Source organism: Trichosurus vulpecula, chromosome 9, assembly GCF_011100635.1.
Source record: "Trichosurus vulpecula isolate mTriVul1 chromosome 9, mTriVul1.pri, whole genome shotgun sequence".
Classification (NCBI taxonomy): domain Eukaryota; kingdom Metazoa; phylum Chordata; class Mammalia; order Diprotodontia; family Phalangeridae; genus Trichosurus; species Trichosurus vulpecula.
In genome coordinates, this window is record NC_050581.1 from 138343282 (window position 1) to 138362178 (window position 18897).

At 38.4% G+C, this 18897-nt stretch overlaps 1 protein-coding gene across 1 annotated transcript; it reads right to left on the reverse strand.

Annotated features, from left to right (window-relative positions):
- Window positions 1-7854: 7854 nt before the first annotated feature.
- Window positions 7855-17741, reverse strand: SEC61G (SEC61 translocon subunit gamma). Its single transcript, XM_036739750.1, has 4 exons — window positions 17650-17741; window positions 13726-13825; window positions 11689-11791; window positions 7855-8021 (listed from the first exon to the last, which is right to left on the reverse strand). Exons 2-4 carry the CDS (start codon window positions 13817-13819, stop codon window positions 8012-8014), a joined length of 207 nt encoding a protein of 68 aa, XP_036595645.1. The 5' UTR covers window positions 13820-13825; window positions 17650-17741; the 3' UTR covers window positions 7855-8011.
- Between the last annotated feature and the right edge of the window lie 1156 nt (window positions 17742-18897).

Sequence of the window (18897 nt, forward strand, 5' to 3'; positions counted from 1 at the left end):
TGTGCCCCATTAAAATGTCCCTTTAGTAGAAAGGGAATTAGAGTCATTACTGCTGCTTTTTTTTTATGTAAAAGGAGAGGAGGAGACGCACACAGTGGCCATCTCCTACCTAAACTTAGATGTCTGTTTTAATTCATATCACCACTCTACCTGAAGCAATACTAGCAAAATGTTTCTCTCTGTGAAGACTGGTTAATTTGAATACATAATGGGTCAAGCCAAGGGATAAACACTGCATATTATAACTTGAAGAACTGCAAGCAGTCCAAATCCAGGTTTTTGTGATCCCTAAGCCTAGTAATTTTTAAAGTCTTTTCTAATTCTATTATTTTATGAATCTCTCTATATATGCATTTAAATCCAGTTTTTCTTCTAATTTGTATCACCATTTTGTGTGTGCCCCAATTCACCAAGCCTCTCTCCACTACCTCCCGCAAAACAAAAAATTTTAAGTGTTCCCAGAAAGAGGGAAAATGCCCATATTAGGACCCTCATCTGTGAGCTCCTTAAAAACAGAGACTAGTTTTTTTGTTTTTGCCTTTCTTTGTAATGTCAGCTCTTAACACAGTGCCTGGAACATATTAGGCACTTGACAAGTGTTTATTTACTGACAAAAAGCATGTATTTGAGATGCTCTAAAATATTTTCATTGTTTTAAAAAGAAACTGGAAGTCATTAATTTCTGGTTCAAAAGGGACTGACAAGTAATAGAAATAGATTTGTATTAGGAATCAGGAGACTTGGGTTCCAGTACTGTTTCTATTAGTTAGCTGTAAGACCTTGGGCCAGTGACTTAATCCTGAAATTTTCTCAATCTGTAAAATGGAAACTTTCAATGAGTTGATGTCTGAGGTCCTTTCCAATTCCTAAAATTGTCTCACCAGATAGTAAGATACCTTCAGAACAGAGCTTGCCCAATATCTTCATAGCTACAGCACCTACTCAAGTGCTTAATTAATGCTTGTTGAGTTGAATTTCATGTAGTCTACACTTTTATAAACTTTAAAATTTGCAAAACTCTTTCCTCGCAATAAGCCTCATATATAAGTAATACCGGGACCATTACTCCCAGTTTGCAGAAGAAATGGAGGCCAAGAGACATGAAGCAGCATGTTCAAGGTAACATCACTAGTGTGAGAATAGGGATCTGAAGCCAGGTCCCTCAACTCCTTGTTCAGATCTAGCACATTGATAATTTACATGCATTTTTCATCACTTCCTTTGTGGAACCTGAAGGGAGGAATGACAACTGAGTTGTTCACTCCGAGCAGTGCCTGGCATATGATAAATGCTTATAAATGATTGCTGATAATGCTCTAACTCATTTTTTAAATCATCTTTAATGTGTTGTTTGCCATGTAGAACAGAACTATAAAAATGAAGTAAATGATTATTAGCTACTTCACTTATGCCAGACTTTCATGACTAGTAAATGTATGTAAAGGTAGAGATCTGTTCTTACGTTCAGGGCATGACTTTCAGAAAATGGGAACTGCCCGAGTATGACTATATATTCTCAGAAATTACAGTTAAGAAAATATTTTCATGAGTAAGTGACAAGTACGTTTTTGTAGCAAAGAAAATGTTGCTGCTTTCAGGATTTAACTTAAATTCCTCAACCCTTCCCTTCCACCTCCCTGCTTCCCACCCTGACCCCCCACAAAAAACTATCCTTATTCTCACAAAAAGATCATTGTAGTACAAAAAGGAAAGGAGTTGTTCCTGAAGAGTGACATTGTCACATAGGGATGGCAGTTATGAGAGGATAGATACCAATGCGGAACAGCATAGATATTGGCTTTCCTCGCCTCTAATTCCACAGGCAACACACATGGCAAACAGGAGTTTATATTTGATCCAGAGATAATTGGAGTTTATTGACTAGGAGATCAGACTTGTGCTCTAGGAAAATTTGCGCATGCTGCAGAATTTGTACTGTAATCAAAAAACCCAAAATGCCATTCAGAGTTTTTAGACAAGGAGCTGACGTGGAGCTAATAGGAAACTGCCCCACCACCACTTCCCTACACAGTCACTGGGAGTGATTTTCCTATAGCACAAGTCTGACCATATCACCCTCCTAAGTCCAATTATCTCCAGCTCAAATATAAACTTGTTTGTGACCTGAAGTTCTTCACAATCTGGGCCTTTCTAGCCTTTCTACACCACTCCACACACTCTATAGCACAATCATACCGGCCTATTTGCTCTTCCTCTCACACAGTGCTCCAATTCATGTCTCCATGCACTTATGCCACTATCCCTTGTGCCTGAAACACCTTTGGCTCTTAGAATCCCTGGTTTCTTTCAAGACTCAGATAAAAAGCCATAGTCAGCTGGAAGCCTTGATCCTCCCAGCTACTAAGGCCATCTTTCACAGGTTAACTTGTATCTACTTTGTAGGCCTCTTGTAAATGTGTGTATACACACACACACACACACACATATACAAACATATACACACACACACATATATATATATATATACACACACATACACATATACATATACATACATATATATTTATATATAGATAGATGTATCTACCGTTACAAGTTTCTTGGAAGATAAGGGCTTTCACTTTTGCCTTGTATCCTCAGCACATTAATATAGTGCCAAGTACATTAATATAGTGCTGAGTACATTGCAGGAGCTTAATAAATGCTTATTGACTGATTAACAAGTCGTCATTAGAAATATGTTATAACCAATTTGTATCTACCATGACTTATGTTTTGAGTCACCCATAAATTTGATTCTTCGGAAATTAGGCAAGAGTGACAAACATATAGTCTCATCCCAAGGATATTCAAATTTTAAAAGATGGATTTATGTTTTGCAGTTTAGGATCATTAAAAATACTACATAATTCCCAAAGCGATCTAGCCTGCTCTTTTTTTTTTTTTAAACTAGTCAACAGAGTGGTGTAGTATATAAGTTGCTGTATTTGGAGTGGGAAAGATTTGATTTTGAGTTTGAAATTTGAGTTTGAAATCCTCCTCAGACTTATGGCCTACGTGACCACAGGCATATCACTTTACTGCTCTGGGAATAGGTTCCTTATCTGTAAAATGAGGTTAGACACAGTGACCTCTAAGGTCCCTAGGATCTCACACTCCTACGTGTATAAGTTTAATTCGTGTGTGTGTGTGAGTATAAATACATGTAAATGTATACATATGTATGTACGTATAGTGATGTACTAACTAAATGGACTATCCATTTAGTGCATGCATGATAATCTGGACAATAGGCAAACTTCATTCATCTACTATTTTTTCCATGTGGATTGTTAGGCTAACCTCTGAATAATCCTGAATCTAAATGAAGAAGCACCAAAATATTCTAACAATGCAATCAGTATATCATCTAAAAACAAGGGCATTGGAAGGGCCTAGTCCATAAGTTTCCGAAATGGGAAATACTGCCCCCTGGGGGGGGCATTAGAATGACTGTGGTGGTGGGGGGGCAGACAGTAGTGGCCTTGGGTGCAAATTGAAGGGTGGATGTTAAATAAAAATAAGAGGGCAGTGGAAGCATAAGAGAAGGAAATTTTGAAAAACTGTTCGTACATGTTTCATCTGTTGTATAACAGTGTTAAAGTCGTAGGGATTACATTATTTTCCAAATAAACACACAAAATGCAAGTTATAACAGATCAGTGGTCAAGTCTGCCCACAGGTATTAGCAAGTATTGGCATGCCAGTGTGCCGTGCGTCGTCAGGAAGTCCAGCATGGATCAGCAGAATATGTGCATGTAATGACTTGTTTACAGTATGATATTATATGGTTATGACACAATATTGCCTCATCAAAATTTCAATGCAGGAAAAAACCCTACAAATTTACAAATTATTAAATTTAAGATGTGTTCTTTATAATGTTTTATATTTTTGAAATGATGCAAATTTCCAAAAAAAAAAGTTAAAGGGTTAAAGAAAGTAGATTTCCAGGGGGGCACTGAATATTTTTTTTTAAAAGGGGACAGTAGGCCAAATAAGTTTGGGAACCTCTGGCGTACTACTTTTTCATTTGGCCTACTTACCACTTCCTGGAGGTAGAAGGTACACAGGTGTTACACATTACATGTTTTTGGACTGATCAAAGTTATGCTTTCTTCTTCTCTAAAAACATTATATGGGACAGTTTTCTGGGATGGGGTTGGGGAGGGAGATGTGAGATAACTATTGTGATGTAAGAAACAGAAAACATCAATAAAAACTTATTTTTCAAACATGTTGTGGTGGCCAAGGGATTAAAGTAGTGAATGAAATAGACCTGAATTAAGAACCAACTCAAAAACAAGGGTTGTCTGATAATGCACTAGGTTGACTAAGTTTGGAGAAATATTCTTCCATTTCCTCCCTAATACTTCGTTGGCAGGGGATGTGACAACAGTATAACCCATGCTGACTATCTGAGAACTGTCGAGAACATACCAAGAGATGTGAGAAAAATAGTGATAAATTAAAGCTCCTGCTCTGACATAAAACAAAGTTAGAATCTAGAGATACTGTCCTCAAAATGTGCTATAAAGAAGTTAAAACTCAAAGCATATATGTGGTAGGTGTCTATAGGAGGAGTGCTTTGGGGGAAGGACAGAATGGTACAGGAAGACAGGTTAATGCATTTTACAACATGGGTAAGGAGAGTACTACATATACAGATCATGAGAGCTACCTGGACAGTTGAGTTGTGAACAATCTACTACTTGCTTCTAAGTCATGAGGGCCAATAAAGCTTCTCTGATGCGTCTTTGTAAGTTTCATCTCTATAGAAAGTGGAGGCATTGCCTGGAAAACAGGACTGAGGGTTGATAGAATGCATGCTTTAAATAAATACACACACAAGCACATACACATACATATATATATATATTTTTTTGCCATAAAATGGATGCCTCAGGTTCCTGGTCCCGGCTCTGAGTGATCCCCACACAGAGAGGCAATTATTTACATAATCCTACTCAGGAATAGTAACCTTATCTTCTATGTTTATAGAAGCTGGCCTACTTTTAACTTTGCAGATTCCTGCAGGGTAAGCTCTCCATTTTGAAATTCCACATAGCAAACACTGATAATCTACAAATTGTTGTGCACACTCAAAAAACCAGTACAATACTAAAGTATTTCACGATTGATTAAACACAAAGTCCTTGTAATGGACAATCTGTGCTTTAGTGTAATAAAAATGATAAATTCATGTTGATGGTTATAAACCTTATTACTTCTGTCTACTCTATACTAAAAAAATCACCTTAATGAATCATAAAAATAAGGTGGCAGGATTTTTTTAACCATCTTTACTTTTATTATTCTTTATGAGACATAAACATGCAGGGCAAAACAGGACTCAGTGGTAGGGATACAGAGTATGCACTCTTTTCCTGGGCTAGACACTCAAAAAATTGTCATAGGGCTTTAACTTTGACCCACCCTCCCTGGTTTTAGTCTCTACCTCCAAACACTGGGAGTTGGAGGAAGCTAGGATAATGAAGGGATAGAATTGTACCCATCCCACTGACAATCATGACACCTCCTCGCCCCACCTCCCCCCATCCATCGTTATTTTAGACAAGGAAGAACATTTTTCCCTCAGAGAAAAAGACTAAAATGTTAAAGAAATGGAAATGTGCTGATTCCTTTGACATACCCAAAGTAGTAAAATTCCCTTTGTCTTTCCCTACCGCATCTTATTTCCTCCTCTACTACATTGTTTTCCTTTAATTTACATGCTGTTATCAATCTAAAGTAACTTTTACTCCTTGATCAGTTTTATTGTTTTTTATTTTAAAAGCCAAATATTTCTGTTAAAATGACATTTATTAGGCACAGTGGGGCAGACCTGTAATCTTTGCCTGGGGGTCTGATGCTGATGGATCATTGAACTGAAGAGTTCTGAGCTGCAGCAGGGCTAAAGGCAATCATGGTCTACACTAAGTCTGGCACCAACATGGTGAGCCAACAGGGGAAAGGGGAGAAGGGAAGAATTTGGTAGCATGAAGAGGGATCAGCCCCAGTCAGAAGCTGCAGTTTCCATGCTGATTGACCTGAAATACGGCCAATGTCCTTGAGTGGCTATTGCGCTTCCAGCCTGGCAATTGACATTCACTCTTCAAATATATTTTTTAAAAAGTTGCTTCCTCTTTGTAGCCACTGATTACTTTCTATGCTGTAGTCCAAAAAAAAAAAAAAAGTCCTCCACTCCTAGGACAATGGAGGCACTGGCAGATAATTGCCAACGTCTGAATTTTAAGTGAGAACATTTAGTGAGCACTCATTTTTTAATTACTAGATGCTCAGGCCCTTGGAAATAAAATGTTAATATTTTCATCCTTAGAATTTTACTCAAAATGTTAATTTTTATACTAAATAAAAAACCTAATATATATCCTATTAAGGTTAAGCTTTGGTCGGTTCTAAAACTTACTGAAGATATTAAGTACAAGCCTGGTGCCAGACGACATTAATCTATGGAGTCCAAGGACCAGGCTGGCTAGGTTTGAAAAGGCTTACCAGGAGAACTTCTCCTTTCACCACTTTTAACTTCTTTCACCACAGCAACTCATAAAATGGATAAAATGTTATATGCATAAGGTGGGTATGGTAACATTTTACCTATCTGGATCTTTGTGATACGGCAACCTCCCTTATCTGGAGAACTTTTCAGGATCCACACACAAAGCAAAAAGGTCTTTGAATAGCAAAATACAATTGCTGCTCCAAAGTGCCTGGAGAAGCTTGTGTAGCTATCAGCTTTGCAAACCCTCAGATGAAAGCTGGAAACAAGAAATTAGATGGGGAAAAGATACGAGTAGAAGGGGATATTAAAGGCTACATTTTAGATAGGCAAAGAAAATTTTAAAAACTAGACATCAATGCAAACCACAGTTCAGTCTGGGTCCTTCTAGCACAGGAGACAAGTAGCTATTTATATATAACTTTCCATACTTTAACAAGTCCTAGTTCGTACCCAAGGGTAAGAGTATATTCATCATTGAAGTTGGACAGAATACAAAAATGGATGATCATAATGATGACCTTGAGTCTAAGAATAGTTTAATTATGTTCAGGGCCAGGGAAATATGTAAAACATTTTAGAAAGTTTTCCAAAAAATATGGTTCCCATAAAAATCAATGTTGGCACTTCAAGGGTAAGCTTTAAGAAAATTTGGTCAGTTGACCAAGTTCATTCTTCAAGGGTCTCAAAGGATTGACATTTTCTTATATAATTTATAAAAAACATTTACTGGATAATAAGTACCAATTAAGAAGGAGACAAAAGGCTACAACTTCCTCAATGTATTAGTGATCGAAAAACTCAAGAGAGCAAGTTTGATTACTAAAATATTGTTTGGGAAATTATGGTAACATATTTTAAAAGGAAAAGTAAATATTTTAAGAAGGGAAAAAATTATGGAAAATATGCTATCAGTCATATGTGTCAGTGAATTTTTAAAAAAAAAATTAAGTACTAAAGTAGTCACAATAGTCCCACCAGTCTGCTTAGAGGACTGGTTCTCGATTTACCTTTTTCCAATTTGTTACTTGAGCTGTTCCTTATGAAACCCAAACTTTTATGAAAGTTGGCCATCACTAACATTTCATTTCATTACAGGAATTTACAAATGAGCTCTGCCATCTTCCCTAAGAAAACTCCCTGCTATCTTTTATCTTCTTCATATCTTCTATCCACAATAGTTCAGTATTTCACTCTTCAACATTTTCCCTTATAGCTGAAATGGGAAATCTGCCGGAAAATCAAATTGTGTCTCTTCCTCTAGGCTAAGAAAAAGTACGGAAATTATGGCAACCAATAAGGAGGGTCGGATGAACATTCAATTACGGGGGATATTGAGATTTTTGTAAAAGTTATTTTAATGCAGACATTGAAAATACCATGGAAGTAAACCACATAAGACAAAATTTTTACTAAATGAACAAAGCCAAAACCTTCCCAATCCCAAACTCATCCATCAAGCTTGAAGCAGTAAATGTCTTCCGGAAGTATTCAGCCACCACTGTAAGACAAAAAAAAAAAATTTATGGTAGCCAGTCAAAATAAAACAACAAAACAAAATTTTAAAAAATTAAAAGCATATTTTTATATAAATGAAAGGTCATTATTTCAGAGACAGTCTTCACATTAACACAAGAAACCCAATATACAGTATCATTCACCAATTCATTTATCTAAACATTTATTGAGCATGATAGGCCATACAGAATTAGTTTTAACAGCCCAGAAGTACATCAGAGATCTAGACTGGTAGATCAGGGGAATGCCAATGACATAGGATAAAGCTTCTTACAATTTTCTCCTAGATTTACACATGAACCTGAGAACATTATAATAAAGTGATGTTAGGGAAAATGGATGTCTGAAAATGCTGGTAAAGAAATCCTAGGAAGTCAGAGAGAGATAGATAAATTGTGGATCATGGGAAAATAATATCGATTTTCTGTCTCTATGTTTTTACAAGGGAAAAAGCTGCCTTCTGGCAACAAGGTCAGCATAATCAAGACTGGCAGAAGAAGCAGAACTGTACCATGGTTAAAATACATTTCCAAGTTTAACAACAAAAACATATTTTAAGACTTTATTACAAGCACAAGAACTTGAAATAATTAACCTGTAATCCTGTTAAGGCTTTACATATATCTTCAAAAAAGGATGGCATTTACCTATTTTTTTTTCCTATTTTTACCTATTTATTTTCTTGCTTTGCCTAAAATATCTATTTTTCTAAGCTATACTAGTGACTCCTTTAGATTTGTGTTAAGCCTAGTTCTGAAATCAAATGTCACTTGTGCCACGATGTTACTGCTGCACCTCAAGTCCTGCTAGCTTTGCTTATCTGTATAGTTAAGCCAGCATATGTTCTTGTCTACCCTTAAAGAACAGATATGGCAGCTTCATAACAAAATATTATGTTTTGCATGTATTTTGACTTGAAATAATTCACATTCTAATCTTACAAGATGGGTGGCCCTATCTTTGAAGGATACAGGGAAGAAACAATTCATTTGGAAAGTCAGAAGCAGGTTTTCTTTTCCCTCATCCTCAAACTAACACACAATAACACACAATGACACAAAAATAGTGGTTAAATAACTGTAAATGGATACTTAATAGATTGATGGAGGATGTCCTCCAATATATGGAAGAGATCTCTACTGGGATGAGGAAAAAAAGGTTGTGGGAGGATGGGTATAGGGGCTGTATGGGAGTATGCGTGTATGCGTGTGTGCGTGTGTGCGTGTGAGAGAGAGAGAAACAAGAGGGTCTGTCCTGTTCAATATTTTTTTCCTAATGATTTCCAGAAAGATATAATATACTTAAAAAATTTTCAGAAGAAGCTAATAACTGAATGGCAGGATCAAGATTCAAAAGTTTAGGCTTTTGAAATTCACCATGGAAAAATAAAGTTCTATACTTAGGTTCAAGTAAAATAAGCTGTATAGATAGAAAGCTAGTGTGGGAAGAACTGTTCTATTTCAGTGAAAAATATTTATGGGTTTAAGTTAACTAACTACAATCTCATTATGAGCTAATAGTATAACTGCCAAAAAAAGCTAACTTAATCTCGGGCTATATTAATAGATAGTATTTTGAAAATGTCCTAATATGTGTGTTTGTATTTATATATTGACAGACTACAGTACTGCATGCTTACTGCTATAAAAAGTGGAACACATCGAGAGATGGCTAATATTAGAAGCTAATGTTTATATGGTGTGCTAAGACCTGGCAAAGAGCTTTACATACCCAACAGCTGAAAGAACTAAGAATATTCAGTCTAGTGGAGCAGACTTAATGAGGAAAAGAGGGCTGTGATCCAAATATTTGATGGCTATTATGAAGACTTATTTAAGAACTAAGTATCAATGAGTAGAAACTACAAAGAAACAAATTTCAGTTCAATATAAAGTAGGATGATGATTTTGATAATTAAGATAACTCACATTTATATAGTGCTTTAAGGTTTACAAAGCACTTTTCCCACAACAATCTTGGGGTACAATATTTTGTACAATAAGGTACAAAAATTATTATTCCCATTTTACAGATGAGGAAGCTGAGGCTCAGAGAGATGGTAACACAGCCTAGCCAATCCTAGCTCTGACACATACTAGCTGTGTCCACGGGTAAATTACTTCACTGCTCTGAGCCTAAGTTTTCTCTCCTGTAAAACAGGGAGGTTAGATTAGATGATCTCTAAGGCCCCCTTTTAGAATCCTTTCAAAGAAGGATAAGTGTCAGCTACAAAGTATGAACCAGGTCTTCTGACTCTTTTTAGTATAATGCAACTCCTAAAATTTATACATATGCTTTAAAGTTTGAAAAAGCTTTCTTTTTATTATCTCATTTGCTCCTAACAAGCCTGTGAGGTAGGTCCTCTTATGATCCCCATTTTATAGATGAGAAAACCACAGGTCAGAGAGATAGGAGTGGTTGGTCCTGTGGTCACACTAAGGACCAGGAGTCAGGACTCTCCTATGTCAATACGCTTTTCATTACTCCAGGTCTCTCCTTAGTTCTAACAAAGTAGTGACCTTAAATGAATACGCAACAGACTACTTTTTAAGGAAGATGACCTCCCCACCTGAACAGGAAGTGTCTAAGCAGAGCTTTGATAGACAACTGTCAGGGGTCCTCTAGAGGAAACTGTCTTGCAAAGTAGGTTAGGCAAAGTGATACCAAAGATTCCTTCTAACCGTATGCTTTTAAGATCACACATTAGCTGCCTTTTATCTAATTTAACTCATGTTAAAAATCAATATAGCATTTATATTCATTCATTTTCAACATTTACAAGACAACCTCCACAAATAGTAGTACTTTAGTCTGTTTGAAGTAGGACAAAGTACTCAATATGAAAATTAAATCCAGAATATCTCATTGTAATCTTTCGGCAGACAGATTATAGAAAAAGGAAATTACCAAAATAATAGTTATAAAGGACAATGGGAAACATATTACATATAAATTCCAATAGTGACAGTTGATGTGTTCATACTATTGCACTATGAAGCCACACTACCTTTTATTAAATTCATGGAGTCATCAATTACATAGCACATATGAACTTAAAAAAAAGATTTCTGTGCTATACTCTTAAGTTATTGCTGCCTATTAGTGAGACTACCTTTCTCATCACAAGCCAAAAAAGCAGACTTGATAACATTTTATTTGCAGGTTCTTAATATCTAAAGAATGACAACATTTTCACAAGTTATGCTACAATAGTTAACAATGCACATGAAGGCTAATTGGCTTTTAAAAATCCTAATATTTCATTCAAGTTCTCACAAATTTAAATATACTTTTCCTTTTTTTTGTTTGGAGGGGGGAAAGCAGGGCAATTGGGGTTAAATGACTTGCCCAAGGTCACACAGCTAGTAAGTGTGTCAAGTGTCTGAGGCCACATTTGAACTCAGGTCCTTCTGACTCCAGGGCTGTTGCTCTACTCACTGCACCACCTAGTTGCCCCTAAATATACTTTTAAAGTATAACATGACAAATATGAAAGTACTTTGAGAATTATAAACTGATTTGTGTATGTTATTTTTAAATATGGACTACACATGAAAACACCAAAAACAAGTTCTTAGTTACACCTAGTTAACTCAAGTAATTACAGATTTAATTCCAACGAAGACGGTTATTTGATAAAAGTTACTTACACAATGATGTTATTAATAGGGATATGGATCAATTTAACAAAAAAGCCAATAAATCCCATTATAGCAAACCCTATTGCTGTTGCCATAGCAATCTTCTGGAATTCTGTAATTAAGAACACAGATAAATCATTTTATTTTCTTTATACTTTGAACAGCATAATGAAAAAAAACCACAATGGTCAAGCATGATGTGTAAGACATAACTAATAAAGAGATTCAATCTGGGTTACTGGATGTACAAATTTAAATAAAATGTGAGCAGACATACAAAAATAACAATTCTGAGGTATCATCTCACACCTAGCACCCTAGCAGACAGATGACAAAAGATGGAGATGGTCAATATTAGTGGGATTATGGAAGACAGAAACACTAATCACACGAAGTAGGCAGAGTTATGAATCTGTCCATCCATTTTGGAAAACAAATGGAAATTATGCTAAGAAGTGACTAAAGTCTCTGTCTTTTTCCGCAGAAACCCTAAGGAGTTGAAGGATAGAAAGGTCCCAGATACAACAAAATATTTAGAGTAGCACTTTTTGAAGTAGCAAAGAAATGGACTATTATTAAGCCTATCATAAGAAATGAAGAAAAGGAATAACAGAGAGATGCAAAGGCAGACACAAACTGATGAAAAGTGAAATAAATGGAACCAAATAAACTATAAATACAACTACAATGGTGCAAATGAAAAGAACAAAAGAACTGAAACTGGATACTGATACTTGATCCCGAAGGGAAAATATGAGTAGACGTCTCCCTCCCTTCTCTGCAAAGACAGCAAGGTTTCGGGTGTGAACCACTGAATATACGATTCTATTCTGTTCATGTGATAGTTGGCTTTGTGGAATTATGTTTTCTTTCTTTTTTATTCTGTTACAAGGCAGAAACCTTTTTGGTCCCAGGACCCCTCTACCCTCTTAAAAATTAAGGTCTCTCCCCACAAAAAGAGATTTTGTTAATGTGAGTTATATATTAGAAATTAAAATGTAATGTTTTTACAAAAATAGTTTTGTTGTCATGGGCTCCCTGAAAGGGTTCCTGGCCCACACTTTGAAAACTGTTGTAACAAAGCATGGCTCCAAGTGTAGAGGAAAATAAAAGTGACATAAAAACCAAAGATTAATCAAATATAATTTTGAAAAATTAAATAATGAAGTTTGCTTAATTGATTAGTTAGCTTTGCCATAAAACATCTGATACTTTAAGAAAACACAAAAATAATCTTCCTATTAGGATTAGCAATCAGTTTTTTGCAATAAGCAAATATGTATCCAAATGTAAATCCACAAGATGACACAGTTTAAAATAATAAAAAAAAAAAAAAAAAAAAAAGGCAAAGAAAGGAAAAATAATTGTTTTAGGAAAAATCAGTACTAGACTGGTAACAATGAACCAAAAGATACGTTTGGATTAGTATAATTTAGGCAGACAGACCATATTCACATAACTGACAAACAATAAATCTAATTTTCTAGTTTAGAAAGGATTTATTAATAGGAAAAAGTTCCATCATGCATTCACTGTTTAATCTATTTACTGTGACTAAAAATGCTAATCAAGGTATTACAGAAAAAGAAATATGGAAAGCAGCTACTGTAAAAAAAATTGTAACATCTAGATGACAAAAAGAAGAGTTAATGAGAAAGAAGAAAAATCTGGGACTTTATATATAGAAAATAGAGAAAGCAATCTTTCTTTTACGCTCTAATTTTGCATCTAAAAGGAGATATAGTTTTCAGGGAGAAGGAGGCACTTGTAATTGAAACCAGTAAGTACTCAGGCTAGTAATAAGTACTCTGTCCCAACTGACATAGTAGTTACACCAGGAAGTCCTACAAAAGAGAATGAATAGGGTCAAAAAGGAATTAAAATGTTAAATGGAGAAAAGAATGCCAAGGAAATTCATAAAGATAAAGAAGAAATACAAAGAAGGAAAGCAAAAAACCAAAAAACAAAAAAAAAATACGTGGGGGGTGGGGTGGGGTGGCGGGGTAGACAAAAGAAAAACTTAAGCAAGTGACTGGCAGCCTTTACCTTTTCTATCTGGCTTGGTGCATCTTTTGACAAGCCGAATTGAGTCCTTCACAAACTGCCGGCTAGGCTCAACAAATTGCATTACCTGATCCATGACTATCTGTTTAAACAAAGACAGAGTAAATTATTAAATTAGTTGTATGTCAAACACCTGCTCATTTAGTTAGATTACAGTACTAATGAGGTCAGTTAGGGGGCCAATTAAGCTTGAAAAAGGTATTTTGAAGATCAGAGTAGAATTGGAGGTACAGGAGTACAGCTGCAACATGATCTCTACTTGGGACCATATTTACCAATGCCATTACAAAAACAAGCAATGCTGATGAGACCCAAGAATATAATCTATTGGTAGCTAAAGTGGGCCTGGAGTCAGGAAGACCTGAGTTCAAATCAGGCCAAAGACATTAAGCTAGCGGAAAGTCATTTAACCACAATCTGCCTCAGTTTCCTCCTGTAAAATGGGGATAACTGCACCTACCTTGAAGGGTTGTTGTGAGAATCAATTTATTTGTAAAGCACTTGGTACAGTAAGTCCTGTGTAAATGCTTATTCCCTACCCCCTTTAAGTTCACAGAACTCAGAGACCAGGAGACTTAAGGTATTGGTGGGAGTCAGCAAGCCTGGAAAGGGTTGGTAGGTAGGAAGCAGGAAGGTCTACCTGAAGGATTGTTATGATGATTATGCAAAGTAACGATTGATATAGAAACCGTGCTTTAGTGGATACAGAGCTCAAAGACTTGGAAAACTTGAAAACTCAGGCAATTTGAGTTCAAAAGCTGCCTCAGATACTTAATAGCTATCTCAACCTTCCTGGAGACCATCAATCACTTAACTGTTTAACTTAATCATGTAACTGTTAACTCATCGGTAAAAACAGAAATATCACCTGTTTCACAGGAGGATGAAATGAGTTAATGTATGCAAAGCACTTTTGCGAACTTTAAAATGCAATAAAAATGATAGTCTAATGTTATTGTTAGTATTGGTTTACAAAGCCCTTGACGTGTATCAGTACTGGATTCAGTCAAGTACATTGCCTGTGTGACCTTGGGCAAATCACTGAGTTTCTTTCCTCATCTGTCAAATGAAAGGGTGGTACTAGAGGATCTCCAGTCATCTTCCAAGTCTAACTTTACTATCTCAACAGGTTTCTACCAATTCTTATTCTAGAATACACTGAGTTATCAATCACATAGGGTATATGGGTAAAGAAGAGCGTGGGAAAATTTAAACCATGTACAGTTTTACAAGAGGGAGCAAGCTCTAAAGCTATGAAATTATTACACACTTTACCTCTTAATGACTTCTAGCCAAAGATTCCACTATCCTCTTAATAACTGCCAACTGTATTTCATTTGTAGGTGAAATTTGTGCCCCGCTCCTACATACATACATACTACAAACCAGTGTCTGAAGCAATAATTAATCACTCAAATTTTAGAGATATCCCTGTTAGAGGGTAGGATAAAGGGCCCCCTCTTCCTTTTTAATTAAAGAAATTTCAAAATATTAATTTCAACATACATTAAAATGAGAGAGCATTTTGTAACCATCATCAGCATCTTAAGCATCTGTTCTTTCGCTGGAATATCTCCTCCGTATATGTGGGACTTGGAGTTAGGAAGATGCGTTCAAATCCCATCTCTAATATTTTTGCAACCATGGGCAAGTCACTTAACCTCTGAACCTCAGTTTCTTCAGCTACAGAATAAGGATACCAAGATCTGTCTCACATGTCTGTTGGAAGGCTCAAAAAGATACATGTAAAAAATTTTGCAAACCTTAAAGTACTCTATAGCTAAATAACTATTTTTCTTCTTCACGACTAGAGAGGATACCTTCTTTACAACTCAGCAACCTTAGTTGCTACAACTAAAAAATTTGCTATCCTGAGCCCAAATTGGCCATAAGCCTCTCTTACCCACTTCTGATAGATACGACTATTACTGTTGTTACTATTAATATTACTACTACTACTAGAAGCTTTTCTAGTTTGATAGGGAAGGAAATAAGCATTTATATAGCACCTACTATGTGCTAGGCACTCTAACTGCTTTTTACAAATAGGATATTCCATAAGTTGGAATAAGCCAGCAAAACTTTCAAAAACAGGGTCACCTCTACCATTATGAGAAAGTAAGGTTTTATGGAGTATTACTATTCTCTGGAAATCAAAACCAAAAAATTCTCAAAACACTTTGAGAATAATCAGCCTGAAGAACTGGCTGAAGCAAGCTTATGTAACCTGACCATGCAAGGCCTGAAGCCGGGCCTCCACAAAATCACTTGATATTTTACATGTGTGTGGACGTAAACACACAAACACATACACACACATACTGTTGTTCAGTCCTGTGCAACTCTTCGCAACCCCATTTTTGGGTTTTCTTGGCAAAGATTCTGGAGTGGTCTGCCATTTCTTTCTCCAGCTCATTTTACAGATGAGGAAACTGAGGTAATCAGGGTTAAGTGAGTTGCCCAGGGTCACACAGCTAGTAACTGGAGAAGATGAGTTTTCCTGACTCCAGGCCTGGTGCTCTATCCACTACCCCACCTAGGTGCCCATACATATGTGTGTATATGTATATGTATGTATGTATGTGTGTACAGACACACACTCAGACACTACCTATGTGGTCTTGGGCAAGCCACTTAACCCCAGTTGCCTCCATTTCATCATCTGTAAAATACCCTGGAGAAAGAAATGGCAAACCACTCCAGAATCTTTGCCAAGAAAACCCTAAAATGAGGTTGGTCACAAGGAGGAGTCAGACAGGAGTGAAAAGACTCAACAAAATATAGGTATATATGCTATACATACATATATGTGTGTATATACACACCTATACTATATGTGTATAGCCAATTACTTTACATTCATCACAGATAACATATTAAATGCAAAGCAGTTTTGTATTGTATACAGAAAGTGTATATATAGTATTTATATACACAAAGTATTTTGTGTATATATAATCAATTTATCAGTTTAAGTGTTGTTTTCCCCAAGAACAATCCAAATTTCTTGAGGAGAGACAGTTTTTGTCTTTCTATGCCCAGAACCCAGGGAGAAGTGACTGTCTAAAAGTGGGCTTGTTGAAAGTTTCTCTTTTTTTATACTGCTTGTTGAGATGTACTGAATTTGGGGAAACCCTTTCCTAAACGACACCAAGAAAAAGTGTAAATGTGTCTGATAGGCAATAATATCTTAAGAAAAATGAAAAACTTGGTTGAATCCGGCAAGCCATCGAGAGCAGCCCCTTCATTCACAGAAATGAGCCTCAGTGGCACGTAACTTGCCTCAAGCCATCTCTCCCCCAGGTGAACACGAAGCTAGGCCACCCCAGCTCCCCTACTGTGACTCCCCTACGCCGCCCAGGAGGCCACTCCCGAGGGCCCCTCTCCCCTGCCACCCGTGCCCAGGGGTAGGGGCGGCTGGCAGCCAGCCACCCTGCGGCTGTACCGTGGCGGGAGACGACAGTCCCCAGGGCAGGCCCACCCCACACAGGGACGCCACGGAGGAGGCCGAGAAGGCGGCGACCCAGGCCTGGGCTCGGAGCCCCAAGCCCTGCAGCAGCGCGGTCCGCCGGTGTCCGCCCTCGCCCTCCCGGCCGCAGGGCGGCGCGGAGCGGGCTCTTCGCCGCCACATGAGGCCGTCCTGCCAGCGCGACCGCCCCAAGGGGCCGAAGCCCCTGGCCCCCTTGCGCGTGGTCGCGGCAGCGCCCGGCTTCAGCCGGGAGGCGGAGGCAGAGGCTGGGCCGGGCCCCGGACGGGATCAGGCAGTCTCTGTCTACCGCACCATCCGCGAGCCACGGTCTCCGGCAGAACCGGAGGCTCGTGGCGGTGGCTCCTTGAACCAACGGGCGTCACAAAGCGCGGGCGCGCGCGGACCTGGGAGCCCACTGCCCCTCGAGACCCTCTCACCTGCACAACCGATGCTCCAGACCCAAAAGACACGTAACCACTCGGAGGAAAGCCGACTACCCGAGGCGGAACCGGAAGCTGTCAACCATTCCCCCGCCCTCCCAAGGGTCAGAGCTCCAACGGCAGGCACACGCTTGCGCAGGCGCAGAAGGTACGCGACGTATGCCTGCCACACAGCTTCCCGGAAGCTTCAGTTAGCCCAAACCGGTTGCTGGGCTCGGGTTGCTGTGGCAACTACTGGGACCCGCCTAGTTTTCATCAAGTAGTCATAACTTTTCCCTTTCGCCGTCTCACTTTCACGTAGTTTGGCTCCAGGCAGCTTCCGTTTTCCTCTCTCCTGCCTGCGCAGACGCGGAGAGAGTTTGAATCTCGCGGGATTTCGCTACCACCAAGCGCTATTCCTACTGTCTGTGTCCGTAAAGTAACTTTAGTTTGGGCTCGGGATCAGGAAGGTGGTGTCTGCGCTCTCCCTCTCCTTGTCGCCACCTCGGTTCTTCGCTATCCCGGGAATCTCCTCCCTGCCTGGGGCAGGCCCCGTTCTCCAGATTATGAAGCTGAGGGGCTCAAGGCACCCTGCTCTGGAGGGCGTCAGTGGGGCCTTGAGCTGCGGTAATGGAAGAGGATCGTCCAGAACCCTTGGCCTGGGCACGGCAGACCGCGCTGGAGTACTGGCTGCGACGCCTGAATTCATCAGACCATAGTTTGAGAGCTAGAAAGTACACAGTGGAGGTGATCTGGTACAGTTCTCTCATCTTACATAAAATAAAACAGACCTAGAGAGGGGAAGTTACTTGCGCTTTCCATCCCACTCCCATCCCCCAAATGAAGGAAAGTGGGCCGGGAGCAAGCATTTATTAATAGGTACCAGGCACGGTCCTAAGGATAGGAAGGGATCATCCCTCCCAGGCTGCAATATGGAAGAGGAATGTCCAGATCCCTTGGCTGGACTAATTGATGGGATCAGGAAAAACCAAAATAAAAAACAATGATTAATTGGCTTTTATATAATGCAAGTTACGAATTCCCCTGGCTTTGCAGCCCTGTACCTTCCCCATAACCGTGGGGTATTCTTTTGATACCCAAGGAAGAGGCCACTGAGCTTTTAGATTGACTATAGGTAGTAGTTTAATAAATCGTCATGAATACTTACAAATAGGAGCAATCTTGGGTCTGGGGCGGCAGCCAGACAGTTCTGTGGATCCCTGCTAAAGAACCCCAAAATCCCTGTGGTAATTATAAAAAACAGGC

Coding starts and splice junctions, on each gene's coding strand:
- SEC61G (XM_036739750.1), bottom strand. CDS start 13,819: ATGGATCAGGTAATGCAATTTGTTGAGCCTAGCCGGCAGTTTGTGAAG. Junction 11,792..13,725: donor CACCAAGCCAGATAGAAAAG/GTAAAGGCTGCC, acceptor TCTTAATTACAG/AATTCCAGAAGATTGCTATG.